This window comes from Natator depressus, chromosome 11 (genome assembly GCF_965152275.1).
Source record: "Natator depressus isolate rNatDep1 chromosome 11, rNatDep2.hap1, whole genome shotgun sequence".
NCBI lineage: Eukaryota > Metazoa > Chordata > Testudines > Cheloniidae > Natator > Natator depressus.
In genome coordinates, this window is record NC_134244.1 from 51,946,521 (window position 1) to 51,973,942 (window position 27,422).

Sequence of the window (27,422 nt, forward strand, 5' to 3'; positions counted from 1 at the left end):
ATGCACACCTGCTCATGCTGTTTGGTTGCTGGAGTCCTTAAGCTTCTTTATATCTATTACATGCAAAAAATCAACATGATTGAAAGACAACCGTTAAAAAGAATGGATTTATGTTTGTGCTAACCTTTTTTTTTTTTTTTTTTTTTTTAATGCCCTAGCCACCAAAGAAAATGTTCTGGAACATCCTGTCTGTTCAATTTTTCTGCAGTTGTTTTTCAGTGGTGTTCTGTGATTTATAGCTTAGGCTATTGTAACCTGACAGGAACTTAGGTTTCAGCAAAGCCCTGTATGTGCTTGCAAGACCAGGCAAGCCTTTTAGTTTTACTTTTTATTCAAATCAATTGCTTACAGGGCCATTATTTTAAATTAGAGATATTTAATGATATGTGTGGTCTGTGCAGAAGCATCATTTTGAGTCTTGCTGACAGATGAAAAATCATATTTTTTAAAAAGACCTTAGCTGTGTTACTAAAAGCATATTAGATTACTGTAATTCAGATTTACTTTCTACCATTTATACTCTTAATTTACTGTAGCATGCAACACCGTTCAAAAAAAGATCACACCCCACCATATTACCATTTTTGAGGTGGTTCTAATCTGAGATCTAGATTACTTGACTCTCCCATTCAAAGTGAGCAACATCCGATGAGTCACGAAAAGTTGTGGTATTAATGAGCCTTCTGTTTTGATCTAGTGCTTCTGGTTTCCAAATGTTGTTTTTTTAATTATATACATCACATGTGTGCATTTTAATGTAGTAATTCAAAATTTTTGATTTGGTAAGTGTCTTATCACAATATGCTCTAACAGTGTTTCCAATGCCTAATGACTTTTCTGTAGAATTACATATTTAGCAGAACTGATAGAGTAAAATATGGCAAACTTGTGCTGTTTATTACCTAGGGTGGGATTTGGAATTTGTGATTCCTGAAGTTCTCTACATAAAACTGTTTCATTTATTGGTCTCTGATTGTCAAATCAAAGTAAATGAAATACTTGTATGTAATGGTGGATAAGTTAATTTTAAAGAAGATTAAATGTTTAATTATCATAAAATTAGAAATTTACAATTGAATTTCTAGATAAGAATTCAAGGCCACCGCAGGGCATGGAGAGATTTCTAGAAGAGACTGTGCAAACTGCATCTATTGATTTGTAATTTTAACCATGCAGCAGTTTTGTTGCTCTCAGTGTATTTCGAGTTGGTGAGAGCTGCTCAAGCACAGCATCTTAAGACAGAAAATGAGAGGAGTTTATTTTACACTTATTTCCTAATGAAAGAGTTTGGAAACCATAAGCCTTGTTTGTTCACAAATGCATGGTTATATGAAAATAAGGGGTTGGATTAACTTGGATTGCTAGAAGTTTCAAGGCTGCCTGCCAAATGAGTGCCTGTGGGGTGTAAATACAATGCTGCATGTGTTCATTCTCCAATCATGCAAAGACATGAATTAATGTAACCTGCCTCCAGTTCTTGTCAGGTTACAGTAGAGCATTCAGTAGCTTAAATTATAAGTTCAGAAAGTCATTGAAAAATATAACAAAGAAAGGATGTTCCAGAACATTTTCCTTGGTGGCTAGAGCATTAAAAAAAAAAAAAAAGTTAAAACAAGCATAAATCCACCCCCCTTAACTGTTGTCTTTCAAACGTGTTGACTTTTTGCATTTAATAGATATAAAGAAGCTTAAAAGCCCCATCAATCACTTTTCTGTCTCAATACAGTGACTGTAGTTTTAACACTAAAATACTCAGGCCATGTCGGTTTCAAAACAATGGGCTGAACTCTATTCTGGGAAAGAATTTTTCCCAGTATAAAATTACCTCATCTGTCTAATAGCAGCCATTCTAAATTGACCGGCTGGATGATGAGACTAATGACCTGAAAATATCAATTTTAAAGATAGGAAGCTGTTACAAAGTGGCAACTGGCTAAAAAGCTCCAGAAATGAGTACCAGGACCAATCTTGCTTTCCTTTTGCACCTGAAGCTCCAGTTTAAGTTAGCAAAGATGGTTACTTCTGTGGAGTAAATAATGTTGGGGAGGGAGGGATGGTTTATTCACCACAGTTCTATTAGACAGGCTACGATACTAAAATCTTTTCCTTTTACGCTATCAGAATTAGTTTGAAAGCTCTTTATATAGGCGCTGACCATCTGGTTATATAAAGGTTATAATTTGATTGTGACTCTTCAAGGAGGAGCAATGGACAGTTATGATCTGAGAAACAATGCCAGATTTGTCCCAATAGAATAGTTAACGGACATAAAATGGTACAGTCCTCACAAAGACCAGCCAAGACAGAACAGGTCTCTTCTTGCCGGCTTCATGTGCCTTCTGCTGTAGAGCTTCCTTTGTATGTCAGGATTGTGTAACAGTGGAATGAGGTCCCAGAATCAATTTGTGGCTATTTTAAACAGCTAGGTAGGAGAGTCAGAGTATATGTATCTGAATCCCCAAGGGGTATGTGGGTAATTAATAAAATATTTTTCCTTTTTTGTTTGGATGAATTACATCCCATAAAATATCCGTGCTCTAAAACTTAGTTTGCTAGAGGTTAGCATGAGTAGAAAACTTCAATGTAAATTGTTACTGTAGATCTTGTGTCCAAAGAGATGCCAGTGGCTAAAGCAAGACAATGTATTTGATTTTTATTTCACATGGACAATCTCTCTTGAAACATTTAACTCGTTCTTATCCTATATAGATGCCCATCACAAAAACCAAATGATTTAGTAACACACAGAAAATAAAAAGCAAACTTCTTCCTATTTGGCTCTAAAGGGATTAAGTTCATTTTGAAGGGAATTAAAAACTCCAGACACTTCTCTGGACCCTATTGTTCTAGACTTGGGGTGTGTGTGTGTTTTTAATATTGTAGCCTTTGTTTTCCTTACCAAATAAATGAGCATGGTACTCAAATTATTAAAAGTACACCAGAAATGTTTTGGATTTGCCAGGTTTTAACTTGATGATTAATATTTTATTCTCTTTTGTAATTGACAGTCTGAATGCATTACATAAGCTTTTAAGTGATTTCCTTAATCAGCATATGACATAGTTTTCGAAAAACTGAATCACCCTTGTTTGTTTATGCCTTTAAATTGGGGATCAAGAAGACGATAGTTACTTTCTATTTAAAATGAAATCAGTCAGGAATCTCATCAGTATGTAACCAGTAGGTTTTTCAAAATTATTACTTTTTTAAATTTTTGGACCCATATATACTGTATAAAGTAGTCTGAAAATCATTCAGCATGTCTAGCATAAGTTGTCTTTCAATAAGCTCGATGTGTTATAAGTAAGGACAGACTCACAATTCAAAAATTATTTCTAGATGTGTACTTAATCATGGTGTGTTCTGTAATCTGCTGACTAATCCTCTGTTACTAAATTTCCTGAAGCTCCCACATATTTTTGTTGTAACTTATCTAAATCAGACTTTTTGCAGAGAGTGAAAAATAAACATAGAACTTTCTAGCCATCAAATAGGCTCCTAACCAGAAGATCAGTTCCAGTATATTGCCATTCATTAAATGAATACTATGTAATCCTGTATGTCAGTATGCCACCTACAGATTTATTACCCTTATCTTATTTAATTTAGTTTATGTGGCTGTTCAGTCTATGCTGATCAGCAGTTGCAGAACCAAACTGTCTCTCCCTGATGCTGGTTAATAAATCGGGTACGTAGGACTGATCCCTGTTGGTTAAATCATCCATTCTCCAAACCATTTTTCTAAGCTAGCAATTGGGCAAATGCTAGCAATGGCTAGTCAAGGGATGAGCTGTGACTATATTTAAATCCACCCAACCTTGAAAAAATATCACCAGCCAACCCATGAGGGTTGTTTGTTTTTTTAAAGCAGAACCACATTAAAATAGCTTCAGGTGTGTTCACCATGTAACTCTCTACAAAATTGCCATTTTATTCTTGCCTCCTGCCCCAAATTCAGGATTTCAAATTGAGGCTGCAGATAGCAACCTTCCCCTCTCCCTGCCTGCTGATAATTGGTGGGTTTTTTTGTTTTTTTCTTTGCTCCATGACATCTAACCACTATGTACTGCCTTAGGCAAAATTGTCTCTGCATCTTCTGATTCTTCATGATGATAAAAAAAATAATGAAGGCACCCAAAATGTATTATAATTTGATTAGCCAAGAGTGCCTCAAATGCATATGCATTATTTAGATCTGAAAGGATCTCTACCACTGTTAGCAATGGAAACTGGTGATGTCTGACAGCCGGTGGGGAAAAAATGATTTGTAATGGCACACTTAGTGAGAGCAGACTTACAACAGTGGAAGAAATCCTGTTGTGTCTGATTCAAAACAGCATAAGCAAACCTTACTGTACCTTGCCAAACCTTGAGGAACCTCTGTGGTCTGTCAGCCAAGATCTCCCAAAGCCAAGTGCAAATGCAAAGTGAGTAGTGCCAACAGTTTGGAAAGAATTGATTTTGAGGTGGTTCTTAGAATATGCTTTTATTTTATTTTTTTAAACAGTTTGATTTCCATAGTGGTATGTCTGTGTACATGTAAGGATTAGCCTTTGAACTCCTTCCAATGTGGCAGTAATGTTAAGGCCTTTCTACATTTAAAACATATCACCATAACCGTGTCAGTCATGGGGTGTGAAAAAACCACACTCCCTAACAGAAGGGCCAGACTGACAACACCCCTGGTGTAGATGCAGCTATGCCAGCAGAAGAGTGCTTCTGCTGGCATAGCTATCGTTGTTTAGGGAGTTGGTGTTCCGACCCTAGCAGAACTCCTTGTACTGTAGGCGTACACTGTGCCTAAACTACAAGGCTGTGCTGGCAGCTATCGCTATGCCAGCACAGGCTCAGTATTGCAAACCTAGCCTAAGAAACATTGACAATGTGATTGCCCGTAGGCAATGAGCCAGGCTTAGGGTTTGTGAAGCCCCCAGCTACTCTCATGAGGAGGAGGAGGAGCTATTGACAGAAAATGGGTTGTTGCTAGGACTGTCAAGCGATTGAAAAAATTAATTGTGATTAATCGCACTGTTAAACAATAATAGAATACCATTTATTTAAATATTTTGGATATTACAACATAGAATCCAAAGTGTACAGTGCTCACTTTATATTTATTTTTTAATTACAAATGTTTGCACTGTAAAAAAGAAAATAAATAGTATTTTTCAATTCACCTAATACAAGTACTGTACTGCAGTCTCTTTATCATGAGAGCTGAACTTACAAATGTGGAATTATGTACAAAAAATAACTGCACTCGAAAACAAAACTATGTAAAACTTTAGACTCTTCAAGTCCACTCGGTCCTACTTCTTGTTCAGCTAATCGCTCAGATAAACAAGTTTGGTTACAATTTGCAGGAGATAATGCTGCCCGCTTCTTGTTTACAATGTCACCTGAAAGTGAGAACAGGCATTTGCATGGCACGGTTATAGCCAGTGTCGCAAGCAGGGCTGTCCTTAGGATTTATGGGGCCCTACGCAGTATTATTAAACTGGTGCCCCTATGCCTGACCACAGCCCAGGCGGGGAGGGACAAGGCAGCAAAGGATACAGAGCTGCCCAGCCCGCCTCACGGTGATGGAGAGTCACCGTTCCCTTCAGAGACCCTTTTACCCTCTCCCTCATGCAGAATGCATGGCGCCGGCACATTCGGTTCAGTGAAGACGGCCTTTGCCTAAGGAGACTGTAGTGCACACTGGGAGCTGACCCGCTCTTATCTGCTGTCATGGGGTGAAGCTGCTCCTTGGGGAGGCTAGCTCCCCAGCCCACCTCTTCTGCCTGTGGCCCCACCATACTCTACCACTGTTCTGCCCCAGGCCCCGCCTCACTCCGCCCAGCCCTTGCCCTTTCCCCACTGTCTCCCTCCGCTCTTCCCTCCTCCACCTTGCTCACCCCCTTTCAGCCAAATCCCTGAACCCAAATGAAGTGAAATATATGGCAGAATGCGGGTAAAAACAGAACAAGAGACATACAGTTCTCCCCCAAGGAGTTCAGTCACAAATTTAATTAACGCATTATGTTTTTAACTAGTATAAGAATGGTGGCCAAACCATGAAGGTACATATGAATGTTGAGCACATCTGGCATGTAAATACCTTGCAATGCCAGCTACAAAACTGCCATGCGAACGCCTGTTCTCACTTTCAGGTGACATTGTGAACAAGAAGCGAGAAGCATTATCTCCTGCAAATTGTAACCAAATTTGTTTGTCTGAGCGATTGGCTGAACAAGAAATAGGACTGAGTGGACTTGTAGGCTCTAAAGTTTTGCATTGTTTTGAGTGCAGTTATGTAACCAAAAAAAATCTACATTTGTAAGTTACACTTTCACGATAATGAGATTGCACTACAGTACTTGTATGAGGTGAACTGAAAAATTCTTTTATCATTTTTACAGTGCAAATATTTGTAATAAAAAAATATAAAGTGAGCACTGTACACTTGTATTCTGTGTTGTAATAAAAATCAATCTATTTGAAAATGTAGAAAAACATCAAAAATTAATAAATTTCAATTGGTACTCTATTATTTAACAGTGCGATTAATCGTGATTATTAAAAAATGCTATTAATTTTTTTGAATTAATTGCGTGAGTTAACTGAGATTAATTGACAGCCCTAGTTGTTGCATCTCTAGGCAGGTTGGGCATCACAGAAAAAATGGAAAGCTTTGTTATTTCATGAAAGACTGATTTATACTTCAGAGGAACATGGTTGACTTTAGTACTTTAATAAACACTTCCTTCCCAGGACATTTAACTGCTGCTGTCAACTAATAAATGAAAACAGATCATGATAGCATACTTAGTGCTTTCTAAAATGTTTCCTCTCCATAGGTGTAACCCATGCAGCCATATGGGCAGCTTGTATTTCATATCTTAGTGCTGCAGTGCCTCCAGAATTAAGAACTTCAGCTCAGGGGATTCTACAAGGTCTCCACTTAGGTCTGGGCAGAGGCTGTGGGGCTATGATCGGTGGGGTTTTGGTCAACTATCTTGGTAAGCAAACATTTTATTTAAGTGTGAGTGCAGTTTCTTAGTAGTGCAGCAAAATTGGACTAAAAGCGCATGTACACTTAATGTATTGCTAATGATGCCATATTTGTTACCCTCAATCACATAAAAATCTATTTAGACACATGTAGATGTTGTACACTGATAATTATATGTGTATGTGTTTGTAATGTTATTCCTTGAATTGGTAGTACTATGTGAGCAAATCCACTCCTAAGCACTGCCCTGTCCTCAGCTAGACAGCAGGATGAATCCTTCATCAGATGACCAATGACTGTTCACTACTGTGTGGTTGTCATGCAACCTCTGCACACTCAATTGAGAAGTGAAAGCATAATTTGTTTAGAGTCTATGTAAAATAACCTGCTGCTGAAAGTGCTGGGGGGGAGGGGGACTGAGTAAATAACCTAATGAGAGTTTGATCTTGGGTGGACTCTGATGTGGTATCCTGAGTAGATCAAGAGGACTGTTCATCCACAAAGAGATTGGCAGAAGATCATACAGAATGGGCTGCCATGGTTGCAAACCTCCAGCAATGGAGATGCCATATAAAAAGAAAGAGAATTTACATGGGATATTAAGCAGTGAATGAAGTCATCACAAATATCTGTCTTTTCCTGTATTACCTAAACTAATGCTCTAAAAATAATTCTCATTACAGGGGCTGCAGCAACATTCAGGGGGATAGGAATGGCCTGTTTAGTGATCCTACTACTCTTTGCATTAATCCAGTGGCTAGCTGTTCCTGATGAAAAAGAAGGTAAATAGTCAGGTCAACGAGACCAAGACTGTTCCTGTGTTCTGATGATAACTCGAGACAGTGTGTGACATTTGGGATATGTGGTCATAATACAGGCAAACTAGCCCAGAATCATTCCCCAGGAGCTGTGACATTATTTTTTTTATTAACCCTATATATTATTATTTTTACAGACTGAAAATAAACCTGTTTCATAGAGATGAAAAATAATAAGCAAACATTTAGTGTCTTTTACCCAAATGTTATTTTTATTCCATACTAAAACCCAGGTAGATCTGAAGTTCATTTTTCTTTATCCTAAAAATACAAGGGTTGTCCTTTAGTAGTTCTTGAGTTGCCTGTGTTTAAGAATGTTCAAATATTTGTTTTGCCTTTATCACTTGAACACAGGTGGAAGAAATTATGGCACAAAAGAGAAACTTGGACAGGATAATCGCTGTTTCTGTTGCATATGGAGTACATGTGTGAGCCTCCCAAATGGATTCATATTTTTCTCTTGGGCCATAGTTCTCTAGAATTTAATATTCCAGTTATTGTATTTCCTTCTGCATCTGTGTACTTGTTTGAAAATCTTAAACATACATCTTGCATCCACTTAAACATAAGCCTAATTTTAAGCATTGTAATAGTCTCATTGATTTAAATGGGATTACTCACATGAGTATAGCTAAGCATGTGCTTAATGGTTTGCCATTTCAGTCCCTGAAGTATTTTACTTGTTAGTATTTTATTTAAGCTTTCTTTTGAAAATGTCTGAGGAAAAAATAGTATATTTTACCTCTAGACTGTTTTACATGGCACAGAGCTATTGCTCAAAAAATCTATCCCACTTATTTTATTACTTTTTTTATATATAGAAATGTCCTGCAGCAATCCAGAATCTTTAGGGCACAGTGTGTTAGGCAATAAATCACTGCATTGATCAGATATTTCTGCGTAGACTGTCGGTCCTTCATCAGTTGAGACTGAGCCAATGACAACACGTCTTTCAATCTTCTCTCACTCTGGCCATCCTTTGCCATGCTTGTCCATATCTCCTTGTTAGGAAATCATCTCACCTCTTTGGAGGCTGACTGCGTGGTCGTTTCTGTTCTCGTGGATACCACTCAGATGTAGCTGCGGTCCATCTGTTGTCGCTGAGTCGGGCCACATGTCCCACCCACCACATTTTGCTGAGCCTGCTTTCAACAACGTCTCGCACTCCAGACTGCTGCCTAATTATTTCATTGGGGATGTGATCGCCAAGCGAAATGCCCAAAAATGTTCGTTCCATCGCCCTCTGTGTGACAGACAGTTCATATTCTTCAGTCTTTGTCAGCGACCATGTTTCGCTGCCATATAACATCACTGGAAGCATGGTCAAGTTAAAAAGATTCGCACGAGTTGTTTTGCTGATCTTTCCTTGGAGGATATCCTTGATGTCATTGAATGCGCACCATCCAGCTTTTTTTCTGTGCGACAGTTCGCCTTTCTGATGGTGGCGCATGTTGACTTCTTGGCCCAAATAAACGTATTTATCAACCTTTTGGATCTGCTCTCCTCCAACAGTTATTTGGGTTCTTGGCAGAACATCTGATCTCATGTATTTCGTTTTCAACTGGTTCATTTTTAATCCAACTTGACTACTTTTCGCATTCAGTTCTTTAAGCATTCTCTCAAGCTGGGTGGTATTTTCGGCTATCAGCACTATATCATCTGAGAACCTGAGATGGTTTAGCCGCTCGTCGTTGATATTAATACTGCCTTTCAAGTCTGCTCGTCGAAAAACCAGTTCAAGACAGGCTGTGAATAGTTTTGGTGAAACTGTATCTCCTTGTTTCACACCTTTCTCAATGGGGATTCAGAGAGGAGTATTGAACAGTGATATTTCTCTGCAATTGTTAAAACTATCTTGGTCTGAAACAGCATCATATCACCTATAAGAACTGAGGGAAAAGTGGATCATTTCTACCCTCTGTCAGAACTGGCTGCTTGTAGCCAAAACCACCACGACAGATGCTTGGGTTTCCTTTGTTGTCACCAACTCCCTAACTTCTCTGTAACTTCCTGAGGAAGGGTTTTTCTCTATCTGTCCATACTAAATATGAGTGTAGCATGTTACTCATGGAAGAACAGTAAATGCATATATTTAAAGAAAGAAGAGACTATCATGATCATCTAGTCCGATAACACAGGCCATAGAATTTCACCACATGGTGCCCGGTGGTTATAACTGTGAATGGTCAGTCACAAGAAAAGGGCTGTGTGTAAAGAGCGAAGTTTACTATTTTGTTCAAAAGCCTTATTAAATTGCACTTAACACGGAAATACAAACACATAACTGAAACAAAAATACATTCCTGGAAACCGCATGCCTTGGTGCGGTGGTGCTGCAGAGAGACATGAATCCAGGTCAAAGCTGGAGTAGCTTTCCTGGGCAGCTCGTGGGTGATTGGTTTGCTTGGTGGCCTCTCCGCTATCATGTGTCTTTTTTACTGTCACTGGAGACTACGGTTGCCTCCTCTCAAGCACTTGACGGAGGGATGAAGCTTTGTTACAGGATAGTAATCTTGCTGGGTTTTGAAAGGGGACAGACATCTGTTACTCCAATACAGATATTTTACAGAACTCCTCCACTGATGCTTTCCAAAGAAATTTCATTTACACTGAGCCTTGGGACTTTATAAGCTTCAAAAAACCCATCTAAAGAGAGGCGTCTCACTTAGGCATTTGCAGTGCTCGCCTAGCACCTGATACTTGTCACTGAGGTTACAGGTGCGGCTCTTCTGTCTGTCTGACGCCTCGATTGAAAACAGTCCTTTTCAAATCAAAAGTAAAACTGTGATAGAGCCACAGTCTTAACTGTGTACATACAATAGAAGCGTGTGCAAGGGGGGGGAACAGCACAGTTATTACTGCCAAGGCTATGAGGCACCTCACCACCACCTGCCTTTAGCATGAGGGAGCTTTGCCTGTGCTGGCTGGGGCTCAGCTCCCTGAAGCCACCAGCCTCTGGCAACGCAAGCTCTCGCTTCCAGGCTCTGCAGGCCTCGCTGCCTCTGTATGAGTTAGAGATAAGTGCCCACCAATCCCCGAATCCTCCCTGTGGAGGGTGCAGCCCCTGTTCCACTGAGCACTCTCTGGACTCGTAGATCCTCTATTCCCAAAGGAACAGTGTGCTCCAGCTTGTAAAATTCAACCCAGGATCCCCACTTTGCTTAACACCTCAGCACTTAGCGATAGCTACATAGTGAACACACAAATACGTGTGTTATCAAAGAACAGAGATTCAAGTGACAGTGAGTAAGCATATTGGAAACAAATGGTTACATCTAAAATAAAATCATAACATGCCTTCAAGACATTGAACTTAACAAGGCATTGCCTTGTCTTACCCCTAAACAGGATAACTCCTGCTGTTTGTTTTTTCCTCCAGCCCCTGTGATCTATTGATTAGCATTTTGCTCAGACTGCAAACAGGTGTTTATTGTGAAAGATACAATACTCCGATTGCCTATGACAGGCCAGAGTGAGATAAGCATCTCTTCCCCCCTGCCTGCCAGGATTATGTGGATTACCTTTTGGTGGTCTGTCTTAACTCGCACACCTAAAGAACATAATTTTCAGTGTATATGCATAACTCTGCATATTTTCCATACATACATCTCACAACGATTACTTGATGACCAGTGTGACCTGGGCTTTCATTAGAGACCTTACATGACATTCTTTTGGTGAGCCCAGAGGAATCCCCGTACCCACTGCCAGTTGGCATCAAGAGGTCCTTGAATCACAGTGAGGGAACAGAGTAATTCTTAGTGTATTGCAAAGCATGTTTGTGTATGTTCATGTTCAGTGCTTTGATTCTTCATTTCCTTGTAATGATCATTGACTTCATTGATGATTATGTTGCCCTACACTTTAGAGAAGACAATGCTGGCAGAAAGGATCCCAGTGCCTTCCAGCCCTGTTCCCATAGCAACCATCGACCTCATACACCAACAGTCAGAAGATATCATGCCTCGAACTGAACCCAGACTTCCTCCCAAGAAAACGAAGCATCAAGAAGAACAGGAAGACGTGAACAAGCCTGCATGGGGGATCAGTTCTTCTCCCTGGGTTACTCTGGCTTACGCTGTCTATCAAATAAAGGAGATGGTAGAGCTGTCTAAAAGCAATCTGATGCCTGAAAACCAGCCTTTGCAGGTAACCCGCTCTTAATATGCAACATTCATATCACCATTAATGTTAACCTAAAAATGTACTGCTGAAGGTTTTAAGACCAAATGTAATCTACAGCACCATAAAATTGTTAATATCTGGCAAGCATTCTCCATCAGTGATCAGAAACTTGGAGCTGTGTAAAGCAGTAGTTGAACGATAGTAACAAATTCAGTTGCTGCATGTGTATGGTACAGGGGGGAGTGCTCAGTAAATCATTTGAGCAGATCTTTCTGCTGCTTATAGTCTAATTTCCACTTTCTCCTCTTCCCCTTTGTCATGACAAGCTGCGATCTACTGTAATTGCCTCTAAACTGACAGTGTTTTCATATTAGTTTGAACACATTTGTGTACTTGCAGAACTTTTGTGGCTTGAGGGTGAGCATTAACAAAGTTGCATAATTATTAAGGTGTAACATGCCTGTCTATCTTCTTTTTTTTTTCCGTTTTGATTAAATGTTTCCTTTTAGAGATTAGCCTGGAGGCGTGGGGGGAGTGCGAATTGCCAAACATCCAAAATATGGTGGAAATGGGCACCCCAGCAAATTAATAATGGAATATGAAGCCCTTCACCCCCTGGAGCTTGGCTTGGGCTTGTGGTGACTGAAAGTGACTATGACTTGAGAGCTGTTCTGTGGCCTGTGTGAAATGAGTTGTTGTTTTCCAGTGTTCACATTACAGAATCCCCCAGCACCCTTATTAGGAATCTTGGCAGAGGGGCCAAGGATTGGACGAACTCAGAGACTGGACTATCATCCGATCTTTTGGGGTGCTCCCTCCAGAACGAGGTTGGAGCACAGTGATGGTTGGTGAGGCAATGTAGGGAAACTTGGGCTGCTGCGGTCAATGCTGGTTTTTCAAACAGTGTGGGTAATAAACTACCTGTTTCTCCTGTCTGCCTCGGGGAGGAGTGGTGCAGCTTCACACTTACATATTTGCCATACCATATGCACCCAAATGTCATTTCCACCAGTCCTACTTCTGGAAGGTGATGATTTTGGACATGACTTTGCAGATGTGGCAAAGCAGCATTTGAAGAAATCCCAACTTCACCAGCTGTCTCCCTCCTCCCCCATTGGTCTATATTCTTGTAAATATCCCTACGCATATGTTCCCTTCTCAATATGCATGCTGAGCTTCCATTAGCTTTAATGAGACTAACTTGCATGCCTCAGGGAGAGTGAGCAACCATATTGAAATGACTCTTGAATGTCTGTTTATACAAGAAGAATTTCAGACACACATATCTCGGAAAAATCAAATGTCTCCTTTTGAATGACCATGAAATCCTCATTGACACAATGCTGTCGTGTTACACTCTCAACACATGCCACTCTCCCAAGCAGTTTTCCATCAGTCTTCTCTTAAGCAATTATCAATATAAGCCCAGCCCTGTTGTTGGCATAAAGTGGAGAATGGCAGTCACACACAATCTGCCATACCTCCCAGGGCAAGAAAGCTGGTTTATAGTTCATAGTAAACTCTAGGAGAGAGAATCAACAAATGTTCATAGTGTTGGAGATAGTCTCAGTAAATGACTTGGGCAATTATGAAGTGCTCTCAAGTCTTTTATTGCCGCCGATAACTCTCTGCCATCTTCAGAAACATGTTCTCTTAATAACCTCTTTCCCCTTCTCATAACTTCATGCAGCCATTCATGGAGCCTTTTTATTAATACTATTGAATTTTGGGCATTGCATTATCTATTCCACACGTGACTGATAGAATTGAGAACCATTCCTTAGAAGATAGGATTCTTAGTATTTATGGGAACAACGAAAATTGGTTCCATGGGATAGTTTTATTAAGGCCCCAATCCTGCAGTTGGATCTGCACTGGTATATCTTTGCATCCATGCAGTGCCCCTCTGTCTTTCATTAAGGCCTGTGTTTTTAGGGTCAAACATCAAAAACCCTATTTCTGCTCAACCAAATCCCAAATTTTAAAGTTAGGCTAAATATGACTCTTAATGTTTCCTCTCTCCCTGGCTGGTTGCACTTTTATCAGGGCAGTCTGCTGTTCTGCAACTGGCCAGTTTCAAGGATCTGTCTTCCAGTTTGTGAATAAAATATGACCAATGAGCATTCAACCCTACCACAACAAGAAAGCATAGCTTCTTTCCCCACTGTATTTGTATGTAAAAATTTGGTATTTAAAAACTGTTTACCCAGAATGAAGCAGTATTCCACACCCTCCATTTGAAGATGCACACATGATGCATCTCAGTTCCATGAAGCTAGAGATATATTTAATCATTTCAGCTCCTTGGAGAAATTGCCTGCTTTTGCAGAACACACCCACATTTTAATTCTAAAAATTAAAAAACTAACTCCCTATGCATTGCTGTTGCTTAAATTCAGGCTAAAAGAACAAGGTGAAATAAACAAAACACTAAACCCAGAAAAGGCTGCCTAGCTATCTTGTTAAACATTTTAAATAGCATTCCTAAAAGAATTCACAGGAAAGTTGGTCATTTGGAGGAGAAACTTTAAGAGCATAGAAAAGGGGATTAACGACAGAAAAACTTTGGTGCCTCCTCATTTCACATTACTGCTTGCTTATAGTAATCCTTCAGGGAAAGGAGTATGCTCACCATTCTAATTACTTGATACAAAACAAATCTTCCAAGATAAATCGTGAGGTTAGAAGATGTTGTAGTACTAATATTGTACAAGACTTGTTTTGTCTTTGGCCCTCAGGGAATGCAGCTAGCATATGTCTTTAAAATAAGATCACATAATCTGGGAAACAGCTTTTAAAAATTTGCACTGAGCCTTTCAGAAAATTGTTCTCAACTATTTTCTTCTTGCTTGAACCAGAGAATTGCCTGCTTGAATCGCTGACCTAGCTATTACTACTAAGAAAAAGCCTATTGCTAAGTAAATTGGATGAAATTTATGTGCTTTTACTGCAAAAGTGCTGCCAGTCAGTGGGACTGAGAAATATCTTACTTAGAAAAAATGTTAAGGAAATATAGGTGGATTTGCAGAAGGGAGCATGAAGTATGTTTTTGTAAACAGTGCAGTCATGATGATGATGATTGTTGTCTGTATACAGTAGAATTCTATTGATAGTTTTTGTCTTAAAACATAGCAAGTTTGTTTTTTGCATGCTTCTTGTGGAAGTGCAGTTAGGAAAAGAAATGGAAGGTAAGTTGTTTTCTGCTTGTTGTTACATTCATATGCAGATAACATTACTATTTTATTGCTTTCCTGCTTTATGTTCCCTTGCTGAGTTGCATGCTTTCAGTGTAAGAACACTTTCTGAATGTGTCTGAATGCATTTTCCCCTAGGGCAGTGTAATGAGAGTATACACTTACATTTGCATGTGTTTTCTCTCTCTTTAGAAAGCCAGTGAGAATCAGAGTGCTCCAGCAGCCAGTCCAACAGAACAGCCCCCAAATCTGAGAAACACTGATGAATCCAGAGATTGTTCAATACCTGCAGCGACACTCAACTCCCAAACTGACCCAGAGCCCCCTAGTGTTGGATCAGCTTCCCTTGGTCAGTAATGCTCTATCTGCTGCTGCAGGGCACAAAGATGACTTCATCTTATCAAATCCACTGCATGAAATCGTGCTGCTCTGCTGGGAAATGGTGGAACAAGAGCTCAAAAGAGCCCTTCACCTTAAGTGACTAGGAACTACAGGCACTCAGCACATCTTGAAATCAGGCACGTCACATGATGCTGCACAAGCTTTTAAATATTTAAGACCATTCATATGACAATATACAGTAGCAACATTGCAGGGGAAGCTAAAGGTCTGGAAGGCTTGGCAAAGGAAATGGGACTGAATCTCGCTGCCTTAGAAATTCTCAGTTGCTTTGCTAAAGTTTGGTCAAATGTTATGAAATTCTTTGCAATCTGTAGAGAAAGGAGAGCTTATACTGATAGTGTGTAATGCGAAGAAAAAACACTGTGTCACTTGATGTGATTTCCCCTATTTAATCAATTAGTTTAAATTTAATTTTTTACCACAGAGAAACTAAACTGGAGAAGAAAACACTACTGTCTTTCTTTTTAGGAGAAAAATTGCATTTCCCTAAAAAAGTTAAACAACTAAGAGACACTAGACAAAGTAAATACATAAAGGCGCAGCTTAGTCTTTTGCAAGGACTTCTCAAAAACCTTGAATAGCTTCAGCATGAATGTTTTTATAATGTGGTGATGGATTAAGTGACCCAGAGCGGAATCTTTGAATAGTGAAGCTGCCATTAACGCTCTTCTGAGAGGTAGGTTTAGTTTAGCAAGGCATAAACTTTTGAAAAGGGCATTTTAGAAAGAGAAGCAAATGGAGGTGAGGTTAAATCAACTCAGTATGCTTACAGCCCTTCACTAAACAGGGTGTTTGCTAAGAGCATGTGTGTGTAATTTTAGGTTTGATATTATGCCCAAGTCCACAGACCTCGATCAAGATTGGGCAGTTTGAGATTGATTGAGAGTGTCCACTGGAAACATCTTTTTATTTTTTTTAATTTCATCATATTAAATATTGTTGAACTAAGTATTCCTACTATGGTTATGTATAGAAGATAAGAGCTTCAAGTGCCTGAGGAGGGAACTGCCTATAAATCATAATGATTGGGTGTAGGGGGGGAGATTCAATGAGCAAAACCCTCCAAAATAAAGAAACATGATTAAATGACCATATCTTTAGAGACTTGTTTTACACAGGCAGTGTCAGACACTGGAAGATTTTGAGTTATGTCTAGTCACGCTTTTCAGTGTTAACTGTAGCCAGCCCAGTGGCTGGTTCGTAACACAGATTGCTGCTGAGAGGAAAACTTGGGTTCAAGGTTGAAATCAATGGGCTGGCATGGGGTATAAGTCAGGACAGTGTTTGGCCCAGTGTCTCATGTCAGTGAACTGATCCTGAGAGGAGCTGAGCCCATGTAGCTTCCATTGACGTGACTAGGAACTGCCGATGTTCAGCCTGTCGTGGAATCTGACACATGCTCAGCAGGCTTCCTTGCAGAAGGTGCATGCTGCCTCACTTGATTTCAGTGCACAGCCTGTGGCATGATACAGCTGGGTGTGAGGGAGGAAGAGGAGAATGATGGTTTAGAATGAAGCGGTGGGTGGAAATTCCAGACCCTTGGATCCCCAGTTGGATGAACTGAGGCCTCCCCTGCTATCCTCGCACATCCCTTAGCAAGGCCTATGGGGCTGAGGTAGAGCGCACGCATTGGTGCCTGGGACCAGCACCACAAAGAGATACAAATAAATGTTAATAACTAGCCACTAGTTATGTTTTGCACTTGAACTTAAATGTACTGTACTGTAAATTCTCATGACTCGTTGAAGTGTCCTTTAAAATCGGAAATGTATTTATTGTATGTTTGTATAACATTTTGGGAATGGAGAACTGAACGGGTGACAGGCTAAAGGTGTTAAATCTTCTCAGCTAAGCGAAAACATTTATACGGAGAGTTAATGCAATATGGTGTTACCTCAACTTCTGCTGAACAGCACCTCCATCATGAGGTGGAGATCTTACATATTGTGTTTACACTTCCAAATTGTTTTTCTGAAATGCCTGCTCTTTTGGAACTGTACATTTGTTCCCTGTTGCAAAATGAACATGTGCACATGGGTTTTGATATTTGTGAAAATTGTAAAAGTGCAGTAAGAAAAATATAAAATATCTATAATGTGTTTAAAATAACCTGTCTGAATTTTTTATTAAACTTCCCATTTTGTGTAATCACACATTGGCCACATACCTGATGATAATCTGAGTTAAAAAAATCAATCCTAAACAGCTTTGGCAAGGTTCTCCCATGAAAGATTTTGTGTTGCCCTAATGCATATGAGGTGAAAGGTAAAGTAGTGTCTCAAATCAAAATCTGTTTATGAGAGGGAGCAGAATGTAGGAGCAAATCACCCAAGTCTCATAATAATGAAAAGCTAATAGTGGGATGATCTATAAGGGGTCAGTGCATCCCAAACAGCCCCGTATAGATGGATGGGTGAGATTTGAGTTATGCAAGTTCTTCTCATTGCAGGCCAAGAGATAAAGTAAAAAGTGGTCTCTGCTGCCACTAGTAACCACATTTTCATAACTTTCTGAATATTTGTATCTTGGCTGCTTAAATGGGTTTATTGGGGGTATCTTCAAAGTCTGGTTCTAGTCCTTTTAACTGCGAATTCCTAACTAATGAATATTTTTGAGCCAGTGTGTCCAGTAGCAGTGTGTGTTGGCACAGTGAAGTTTATCTTGGCAGGACAAATTTAATTCGCTTTTTTCTTCTGACTGCTTAATTTTTGGGGCATGTGGGAGCAGCAGAAGGGGGAGACCTTGGGAATCTGTAGCTCTTCCATACTCATTAAGGGGAAACCTCCTACAAACCCCAACCAGAAGCTGGGAGTGGATGACGGGATGGATCACTCAATGATTGCCCTGTTCTGTATATTCCCTCTGAAGCACATGGCATTGGCTGCTGTCAGAAGTCAGGGTATTAGGCTAGATGGACCATTGGTCTGACCCAGTAAGGCCGTTCTTATGTTCCTCCTCTTCAACCGTACTTATCTTACTATCACCACACTGTGGTTCTGCTGAGGTTTAGCTCTTCTGTGGGCATGGAGAGGGCTGAGAAGATTTCACTCCATGCAAACACTTCTCTGGAGGTTGGGGGGAAATAGAGGAACACCTCTTTGAAGCAGCTTGGTAATAATACTGGGGAACTGCACCCTTTAGACCAAAGGACCTCAACCTCCCCCTGAAGAACAGGTGCACCCACCTGTCTGTTTTTTTGTGACATGTACTATTTTCATAAAGTGGTTAAAATGAACCAAACAAACGTTGCTAGCTGAAAAATATTTTTTTTTAAAAGCTTGACACAGCATAGTATGTCGAGTGCACTGTACATGAAATTCATATATTTCCAAAACCTGAAATTTTTGAAAGAAATAAATGAAACAGAGGATAAAATAGTATACAAGCCTTTGTTAAGGGAGGAAGGATGCTCTAGTAGCAAAGCACAGGCCTGGGGCTTAGGAGATCTGGGTTCTACTCCCAGCTCTCACAAAGACTGAGTGTGTGACCTTGAGATGTCCCTTTCAACTCTGTCACAGTGCTCCTCTAAAATGGGGATAGTACTGACCTATCTCACAGGAGTGCCATGAGGATAAATTCCAGTGTTTTCTAAAGTGCTCAGAAACCAAGTGGCTAATGGACGGGGGGCTTATAAGTACCTAGATAAACATTCATAAATTCTCAAGTTCATGATCTTAGCGATATTTGGAGGCTTTAAAGGTTTGTTTTAATGTTCTTTTTGAGCTGGTCATTAAAACATTCATGTGTATCTCAGGATGCTGTTGCTCTTCTCTCCTGGGGGTGTGGGGGGAGGTGTTTGAAGCAGCCACCCTACTTGATCTACTGAAAAATATCAAGAAAACAGGTAAAGTGCAGGAAAAATTCAACTGTATTGAATTGTATGTTTTTCCCCCAGTGAACGTATTAATGTTCATAGTGAGCTATGTGACTATATCATTGTAGAGGTGCAGGCAGTCCCTGTACATCACCTTGTGGCTCAGTTTGGCACTGCAGCAGTGCCCCCCTTAATTTCCCCTGATTTGGGGGGGGGGGTGTCAATAGGTTTGCTTTAACACCCAGAGGGGAGCTAACACACACTAACAAAAAAAAGTTCTTTTATCAAGACTTCAGGACGGGAGTAATTCAATTAAAACCTGCCCATAAGGTCCTCACCTCAGAACCTGCTTCAGCTCCTAAACTTAAATCCATAAACAAAGCCTTTAGTTAGGTTCCAGGACACTGACCTGCCTGAGAGGAGAAAACAAACACCTGCTATCATCTGCACAGTTTCTACTTCCCTCTCTCTTGCTCAGTTTTTCTGTTTATATCGCCCAGCCCTAGGGTTGAGCAGGGTCTCCTTGATTACACCCCAGGCTGTCCCTTAAAGGGGTAGTACATTCCTTCACAAGGATAATCTACTCATGTGTGGGGCATCATCACCAATCTATTAGCTGCTTTGTTTCATAAAGCCCAAGAGGGTTGCGTGGGTTTAAGTTGGGACAAGATATGTCCCTTTAATAAAAAAAAAAAAAAGAGAGAGAGAGCGAGATTGTGAACCTTCAGCTACCTGACCACTGTGGCTGAAAATCCTTTACTTGCTTCAGTATGGTGCAAAGAGCCTGAAATGTGTCATACTATGTTGCCTTTCCTTGATGGTCCAGATATTTACGACGATACATTTCAAGTACTTAGCTTCAACTATGCAGGTGTAACATAAACCTCCTCCAGCCATGTAAGGCCATTGTGCTAGAGGGGAGATCCACCCCTCTACAAGGCAGCCAAAGACCTTGGACTTTATCCACCTCTCCCGTGGCTCTGACCACTGTTTTGTGAATGTATCTACTAATGTGTTGGGTTTATCTTGCTAGTAGCAGAAAGCACCAAAGCAAGCCCAATATGAGACTGGGACTGAGATGGAGAGATGTGGCTGGGAATCTAGCAGAATCCTCCCCCTGTATTTTATTGGTGACAATTAGAGACTTGCTCCGTAGAGCCCTCTTGCTTCTAACATAATCCTGGTCCCAGTTTGGTTTATAAGTTTAATAAGCATGGCTCATCTTCTCTCTCTATAGGAAGAGTTTGTCTTCCTGAATGAGCAAGATGGCCTAATGGTATTTAATTAGGTGTTAGGCTTCTCTTTATTGAAAAACAGAAACATTCTCATTTTAAAATTTAATTTACACTCTAGAGCCTCCTGGAGTCTCCCTATAATTCTGTCTGGGAAGTGCTGATTTAAAGCAAGCTCTGATGACTTTTCAATGTAAGGTGGCAGCTCTGCGTATGGTAAGCTGTTTCTTTTTAGCACTGTTTTATGCTATTTGGGTTTCCCCCCTGGAGACTACCAACTGAGAAATCTCCAAGCATGTTCACCAGCAAAGGGGAACTTTCCTTTTGAGTGCACCCACTGAGTCAGCCTGGCTTCAAACACAGTGCAGCCTGTTCTTCAGAGCGACACCTTTTAGAAAGAGGTGAATGTTGGAATGGGACAGTTCCTGGAGGGTTTGGAGTGGCAGTTGGGGGGGAGAAATTACTGGCCCCCGCTCTCCTACGAGGAGATACTTAGTGGGGTTAATGGGAAGCAGAGTGTGTATGAAAAGTGAGGAGTAAGGGACATAGTCTGAAGGACAACAGAGAGGGAGATCCCATTTGTACAGGGGAAAGATGAAGATAGATACCCATAGAAGGAATCTCCTATTCTCGTATGGATGTTGACAGTTGACTGTAATTATTTTCTTGCCAGGGTCAGATCCCCACCTCCTGAGGTAAACCCTGGAGAAGGCCACACTGTCAGGAGATCTCCAGGAGGATCCATCCAGCGCTTCCTCCCTGCTTGTGGTCCTGGAGGCAAGATTTCTTCCCAGTCATGAAATGAGCTGCAGGACCCACTGCCAAACCCGGTGGATTCCCAGGACACTAGGGCCACTTACGGGTACTCTGTGCTGGATAGCTTCAGCTTCTCCCTGGCCATCCTTACACCAGGTACCCGCACCAACAGAGATTCCTTGGAGCAGCTAATACAGTTCCAGGCTACATGGCCTTTACTGAGCACACTTGTGAGGCTGGAATGGTGGGGTTTTGTATTTTTGTTTTGGTTTGGGGTTTTGTTAGTTGTGGGGGAAGATTGAGGCTGAAAAGAAGAAGAAGAATACACTGGAGAAAACATTCCCGGAGGAGGAGATGGAGAACTGGATCAGGTGGAGGGCCCTTGGCACAGGGGGCCACAGTGAAGAGGGCAGAGATGGGTGGGAGTGGAAACAAAGATCGTGGTGGCTAGGTGTGTGGCTTGGCTAGAGTAGAAAGGCTAAGGGAAGAGCAATGAAAGCAGAGGCACACAGTTGTGCAGGACTCTCAGGGAGAGGGTGAGGAACTTAAAACTGATGTGGAAGGTGAGATCCCATGGAGGGATCAGAGCGGTAAGCAAGGCACCTTAGGAAAGGAGTTCAAAGGAATTTATTAGCAGATAGAGCACTTAGTAAAAGTGCATCATAAATGACTTCCTCTTCATCTGGCATTCCCAGCACTGAGGGCATGGAGAGAGATCAGACCGCTGTAGAGGCAGTCTCTTCAAGGGAGTAGAGGCACAGTGGTGGAGCAAGTTTGCACTCTGCTGCTGCCTGGTACCTGCCCTGTAAATAAACAGGTGAGGTAACAAAATACCAACTACATGAACGTAACATTCACTTAAGAAACCCAGCAACTTACTGCTGTTTTGAACAGTGAAGCAGGAATAAATCCTTCAATGAATCGTGGTTGCCCTCTACAGCCAAGTCCAGAAGTAGGGCTCTCCGAGACAGCACGCACTCAGCCAAGGTAGCCTTCCTTTCCAACTTGATTTAATTTTCTTCCCGTATAGGGGATTTTCCAAATGGTTCAGAATAGTCCAATATTGTTGGAGTGTGAAACATTTTCACTTTCGTTTTGTTCCTGCATTTCATCATCATCATCATCATAATCATCCTCCTGAATGGAATTAGCTAGTCGGTTCGGCTCTGGCTCTGGGCTAAAGAGCTGCTGTTCCAAGAAGGAGCCTCCAATGCCATATTGCTCATCATATGCTTTCACTTCTGCAGGTGACACGTGGGGAGATCCCAAAATAAAGTTTGCAAATCTGCCGAATTTAAAAAAGGGAAAAGATCAAGCAGGAAGAAAACCAAATGCACAGAATGCTGCCAATTAAACCTGACTTGGAGGAGAGACCTGCATGTATAGACAGCATTCAGAGCAGGAATCATGCCCCCAAGGCAGCTGGAGCTTAAGCCTGAGCTAAGGATTCACACACACAAGAGGGAAAATCATCTAGGGGAGTATCTGAACTTTGTCTACTGAACTTTGTCACCTCAGTTAGCTGTTTTCCTTCATCATCCTCCTTTCAAATGTTTTCAGTCTTTTCTTCATGCTTTAATTAAGTAATTTTGGTTCCTTAGAGAACAAGGAGGGCATAGTGACTGAGCCAGGCACATCTGACTTGTGTTTCCAGCTCTTACTGCTCGCGATGTAGGCCTAAGTAGGTCACTTGCCTTCTCTCAGCTTCAGTTTCTCAATTAGCAAAGTGGGGATGATAATATTTTTTTCCCAAGAATATTATGAGGATTCATTAATGTCTGTGGAGAACTTGAGAGATAAAGGGCTATGTAAGTTACAGGGGTTATTTGAATTCAAGAAGTGCTGATACTCTATTCCTGAGAGAAACAAGGGCAAGAGCTCAACACTCATGAGTTCCTGCACTACAGCATCGCATACTCTGCAGCAACTGGGCCTAAACTCCGCAGCAGGATCCCTGCTCTCTGTGGCGCTCATGTGTGACAGGCTGGAATTTCTGCAGCAGCTCCAGATAAACTCCAAAATGGAGGATTCATTGAATAAAACATGAAAACAAATAGTATAGTAATATTCTGTGAACTATTTGAGAGCTTATATTCCATTTATTTGACACTGGCCCAGGCATTTTGACATGCTGCCAATCTTACTTTGACAAAGGGCAGCTGCAGTGCAGAAGTTAGAGGGGCTGCTGGAGTTTTTTTGGAACGTGGGGGGACTTTTGGTGCCTGAACGGTATGAATGGTGGTGAGGGGTTGTAAGAAAAGCACATTCAAGAAACAGCTCTGTTACAGTGATCACCAGTAAACAGTTAATGTTAATATTCATATCATTGTCATTAGTTTCTGAGCTAAAACTTCACTGAGCTGAACAGGGCTGTTCATTCTTCTTAGAAATGTACTTCAGACTCAGGCAGACATTGCTTTGGTTTCATTTGGTAGGTTTTCTTTGTTATCGTAAGGGGAAGAAATATAATGATTCTTTAATGAAAGCTTAGAGACACGGCCAACTTAAGAATCAGACTTCTGCCAGACTCTTTTTTTTATATACTATTGTTACAAATAATTCCTGAGAATAACTAAAAGTGATTGGAGAAAAACATCTCTCTTCTCACTTTGTTTATTTTGTGCATTTGGCAGCATGTTGCATATAACCAGTTAGTTTTCCCTCTTCTTGGTATGAGTTTTTCCATGGTAATAAGTGAGACAGATTATTTTTGAAAACTACAAAAACCTGACTACAGAAAGTGTCATAGGAGGCCAAGTGCAGGTGCAGTTCCCATTCCCGAAACTCCCTTGAACTCAGTTTTGATAACAGATTCCAAGCTGAGGGCGCTTTAAATTCTGAAGTACAATTCAGGGGCGAGGGTGAATTCTGTGGCTGCATAATAGCTGGAGCCCTACTGCTAACATTTTACGGTTATAATTTCGGTTTTCAGATAAGCATGTTGAAATTCTGATGATTCTTATGTCCCTAACACTTCTGGCTGCCAGCCCCCATTTTATATGGCCTCTCCTTTCTAGCCCACCATCATTCTTCTTCTTTGCCAGCGGTGTCTCTGTTGAACTGTTCCAGACACAGTTTCTCCATCCACTCAGATTCCCAGGGGCAGAGCATGCTATTTCCACGGCACTCCTAGTCCTATTTCAGGGCATGTCTACACTAAATACTATATTAGATCCTCACTCCTACTCTGCCCCCTTTATAGCCACTGCAGTCATTACTGTGGTGGTTCATGTCCACACAACCCTCCTTCAGTTTGTGGTGCGCATCCTCACCAGGAGTGCTTCCACTGACCTAAGAGGGACAGTGTGGGGAGCTGAGAGCCTGGTCTCTCAGCTCCACTTGCTGCTCCCCTCCAGGAGCCCAGCTGCCCCACAGGCTCCTGCTCCCTGCCAGCTCCCTCCCCCGCTCTCCATTCCCTGCTCACTGCTGAGAGCCCAGCTGCCCCCACAGCCCCGCTACCTGCTCCTCGCTGGAAGCCTGGTGGCCCCCCCGGGCTCCTGCTCTCGGCTCCACGCTCCACGCCAGGAATAGGGCAGCTGCACGGGTTCCCAGCATGGAGCTGGGAGCCTCAGAACAGCCAGGCTCCCAGCCAGGAGCCCTGGGGCAGCTCAGCTCCGAGCAGGGAGCCCAGAGAATGACAGCCAACAGCCAATGCAAGTTACACAGTGTCTACATGGACACTGCATCACCCTAACTACACCGACATAAGCCGTCCTATGCCTCTCATGGAGGTGGAGTTGTTATATTGGTGTAGTAGGGCACTTACATCGGCAGGAGCAAGGCTGTCGTGTGTACACTGACAGAGGTTGACATAAGCTGCCTTATGTCGACCTAACTGTTGCGTAGATCAGTGCTCAGCCTATGGAAAAAGATACATGGACTGACACTCCAATGGGTTTATGTTTGATAATGCAGAACCTTATGATTATAGGGCCAGATCCTGCCAGCATTTGGGGTGAGATCCTCACTCCCACCCTGCCCCCTTTACACCATGTACAAGACTGGGAAGCAGTGTAGAAGGGTCCTAAGAGCTCCATACCCAACCAGGGGATGATTCCAACCAAAGCAGGCACTGTGGGGACAGCCATCTGGCTGCTTTCTGAGGACCCCTTTGCAAGCCCCAATGTAGGAGGCATACCAGGAGCAGCAGTGGGAGGGAACTATCAGGGACAGGGCTGCAGGCATCACTGCAGAGATTCTGGCTGCCATAATTTAGAGAGGCTCCCAGGTCTGTCTAAATTAGCTGAGAGGACCCTGCATCCCCAGAGCAGCCCAGGAACAGAAGGGCACAGAAGTCCCTTCAAGCCACCTTAGCCCTTTAAGCTGCAAGATCTGTGCCCAGGACTATTCACATGAACAAAGTTACATGTTTGATTGAGTGTTGGCAGGATTAGGCCTATAAATTATGCTGCTTTAAGGAGTATTTGACTCTTCTATGTAACAGTGCCTATAAAATACATTCAATTTTAAGAGATGAGAGTCTTTCTTACTTTTTAGGGGACTGGAGTTTGGACACGGCTAACCATGATGAGAAATCTGGACTCCTACAGAATGAGCGTAGCTCCTCCAAGGCTTTCACAGTCTCTGTTTCCTGCTGCTCTCTGTATTCCTCTTCAGTAAGGAGCCGAAACACTCGTTTTTTTGATTTTAAAAAATTCTTGATTTTTCTAAAACAAAAAGAAACACAATTCATATTTCCAAATCTATCGCACATGGAATTCACATACGTTACAAATACATTGACCTTTTCTTTCTTTCTGGCATCTACTATTAAGGGAACAGCATAACAGCATCTTGCCTTGGCATGAGGGAGAGGCAAGTAGCTACTTTAAAAGTCCAACCTAATAAGCCTGATTTTCATTCCCAAGGCCCATGTGCATTTGCCTGTTTCGTTCGGGTCCAAAGTCACTGAAGTCAGTGCAAAGTCCCACTGACTTTCAAAAGGTCCTTTATATGCACAAAGAAGCCTGAGGGAAACTAATAAATGGACGCTTATCTAGCCATTTGCAGGTGCAACAGGGATTTGCACATGCAAAATAGGCACACTGGGACAATGGGGCTGAAAATCAGGCCCCGTGTGCCCTTGGAACTTTGTAGCTAAACTGTGCTCTTAAAATCTGTTGCAAATTGTTCATATTGTTTACTTGTACCTTAACCTTACACAGTTGAGTCGTCTGAGACAAAAATATTTATAATCTGATGTAGCTATATGTTCCCTTCTATTGACTGCTTTCAATTTTTGTTGGTGTGGTAACTTTGGAGTTAAGACAAGTGAGGGCTGGATGCCCATAAACAGAGTTAAATTCTATATAAATGTACCTGCATTAGCCAGCTGTGTTTGACTTACTCCCTCTCCCCTCGAGACAATGGAAAATGGATCGAGGCTCTTGTCTGTCATTGTTTGTGTGGTAAGGGTCAAATCCTTATGCCACTGAAGTCAGTGACAAAGCTCCCAGTGGGCTCAATGGGACCAGGTTCTAGAGCTTACTAGGAGATCAGATTATCAACAGTATGTACAGATGCCTACTAAACTGCATTATGCATCCTCTGTGATCATTTTTATCAAACCCTCAAGGTTTGGGTTTGTTCTGTAGAATTAAGTAACAAACAAATAACTTTAAAATGTACTGTTTGTAAAATCAAAAACTTCCTTTCTGAAAGAGATTTTTTCATATTATATTGTATGTGCTACAACTCTCTTGGCTCTGCAGGAGCGGTCAAAACAAAAACTGAAGTCATGCCAGGGGTCAGTACAGAAACAAAGACACTTTGACATGTCAGAGTATATACTTATGGTAAGGTATATTCTGGTTACATTCAGCACTGGCTTAAACTGGTGCTTCTCCCATTGACTTCAGAGGGAGCTGAGCACTGCTTACATCAGATAAATGTTGTTCTTACATGATGCTGTTTAAAGTAGTTTGTTCTTTTCAGCTGGGGTGGAAAAATCAGTGTTTGTCAAATGACAAGTTGTACTAAAATCCCCAAAACCCAGCACTTATCTAGGGGAAGGCAAAGAAATATTAAAATGGTTTTTAAAAACTGAGTGGTGGTAAAGCATAGAAAATATAAGTAATTTTTAAAGTT

At 41.3% G+C, this 27,422-nt stretch overlaps 2 protein-coding genes across 6 annotated transcripts in view; one reads left to right on the forward strand and one right to left on the reverse strand.

Moving 5' to 3' along the window:
• The window catches only part of MFSD6 (major facilitator superfamily domain containing 6), a 42,869-nt gene extending 25,270 nt beyond the window's left edge, over positions 1-17,599 (forward strand). Inside the window, exons 4-9 of one of the 5 annotated variants that reach the window (XM_074967775.1) lie at positions 6,840-7,001; positions 7,678-7,776; positions 11,681-11,961; positions 12,658-12,781; positions 15,107-15,125; positions 15,324-17,599. In XM_074967775.1, the coding sequence (XP_074823876.1) occupies positions 6,840-7,001; positions 7,678-7,776; positions 11,681-11,961; positions 12,658-12,781; positions 15,107-15,125; positions 15,324-15,384 (746 nt within the window). In that variant the 3' untranslated portion in view covers positions 15,385-17,599. The other 4 variants (XM_074967779.1, XM_074967776.1, XM_074967778.1 and 1 more) reach the window with 4 other exon arrangements.
• A 4,012-nt stretch (positions 17,600-21,611) lies between these two features.
• NEMP2 (nuclear envelope integral membrane protein 2) overlaps positions 21,612-27,422 on the reverse strand; it is a 29,543-nt gene continuing 23,732 nt past the window's right edge. Inside the window, exons 8-9 of the mRNA XM_074966867.1 lie at positions 25,826-26,002; positions 21,612-22,620 (exon numbers count right to left, since the gene is read on the reverse strand). Coding sequence (XP_074822968.1) covers positions 22,383-22,620; positions 25,826-26,002 — 415 coding nt within the window. The 3' untranslated portion in view covers positions 21,612-22,382. The remainder of the gene's footprint in view (positions 22,621-25,825; positions 26,003-27,422) is intronic.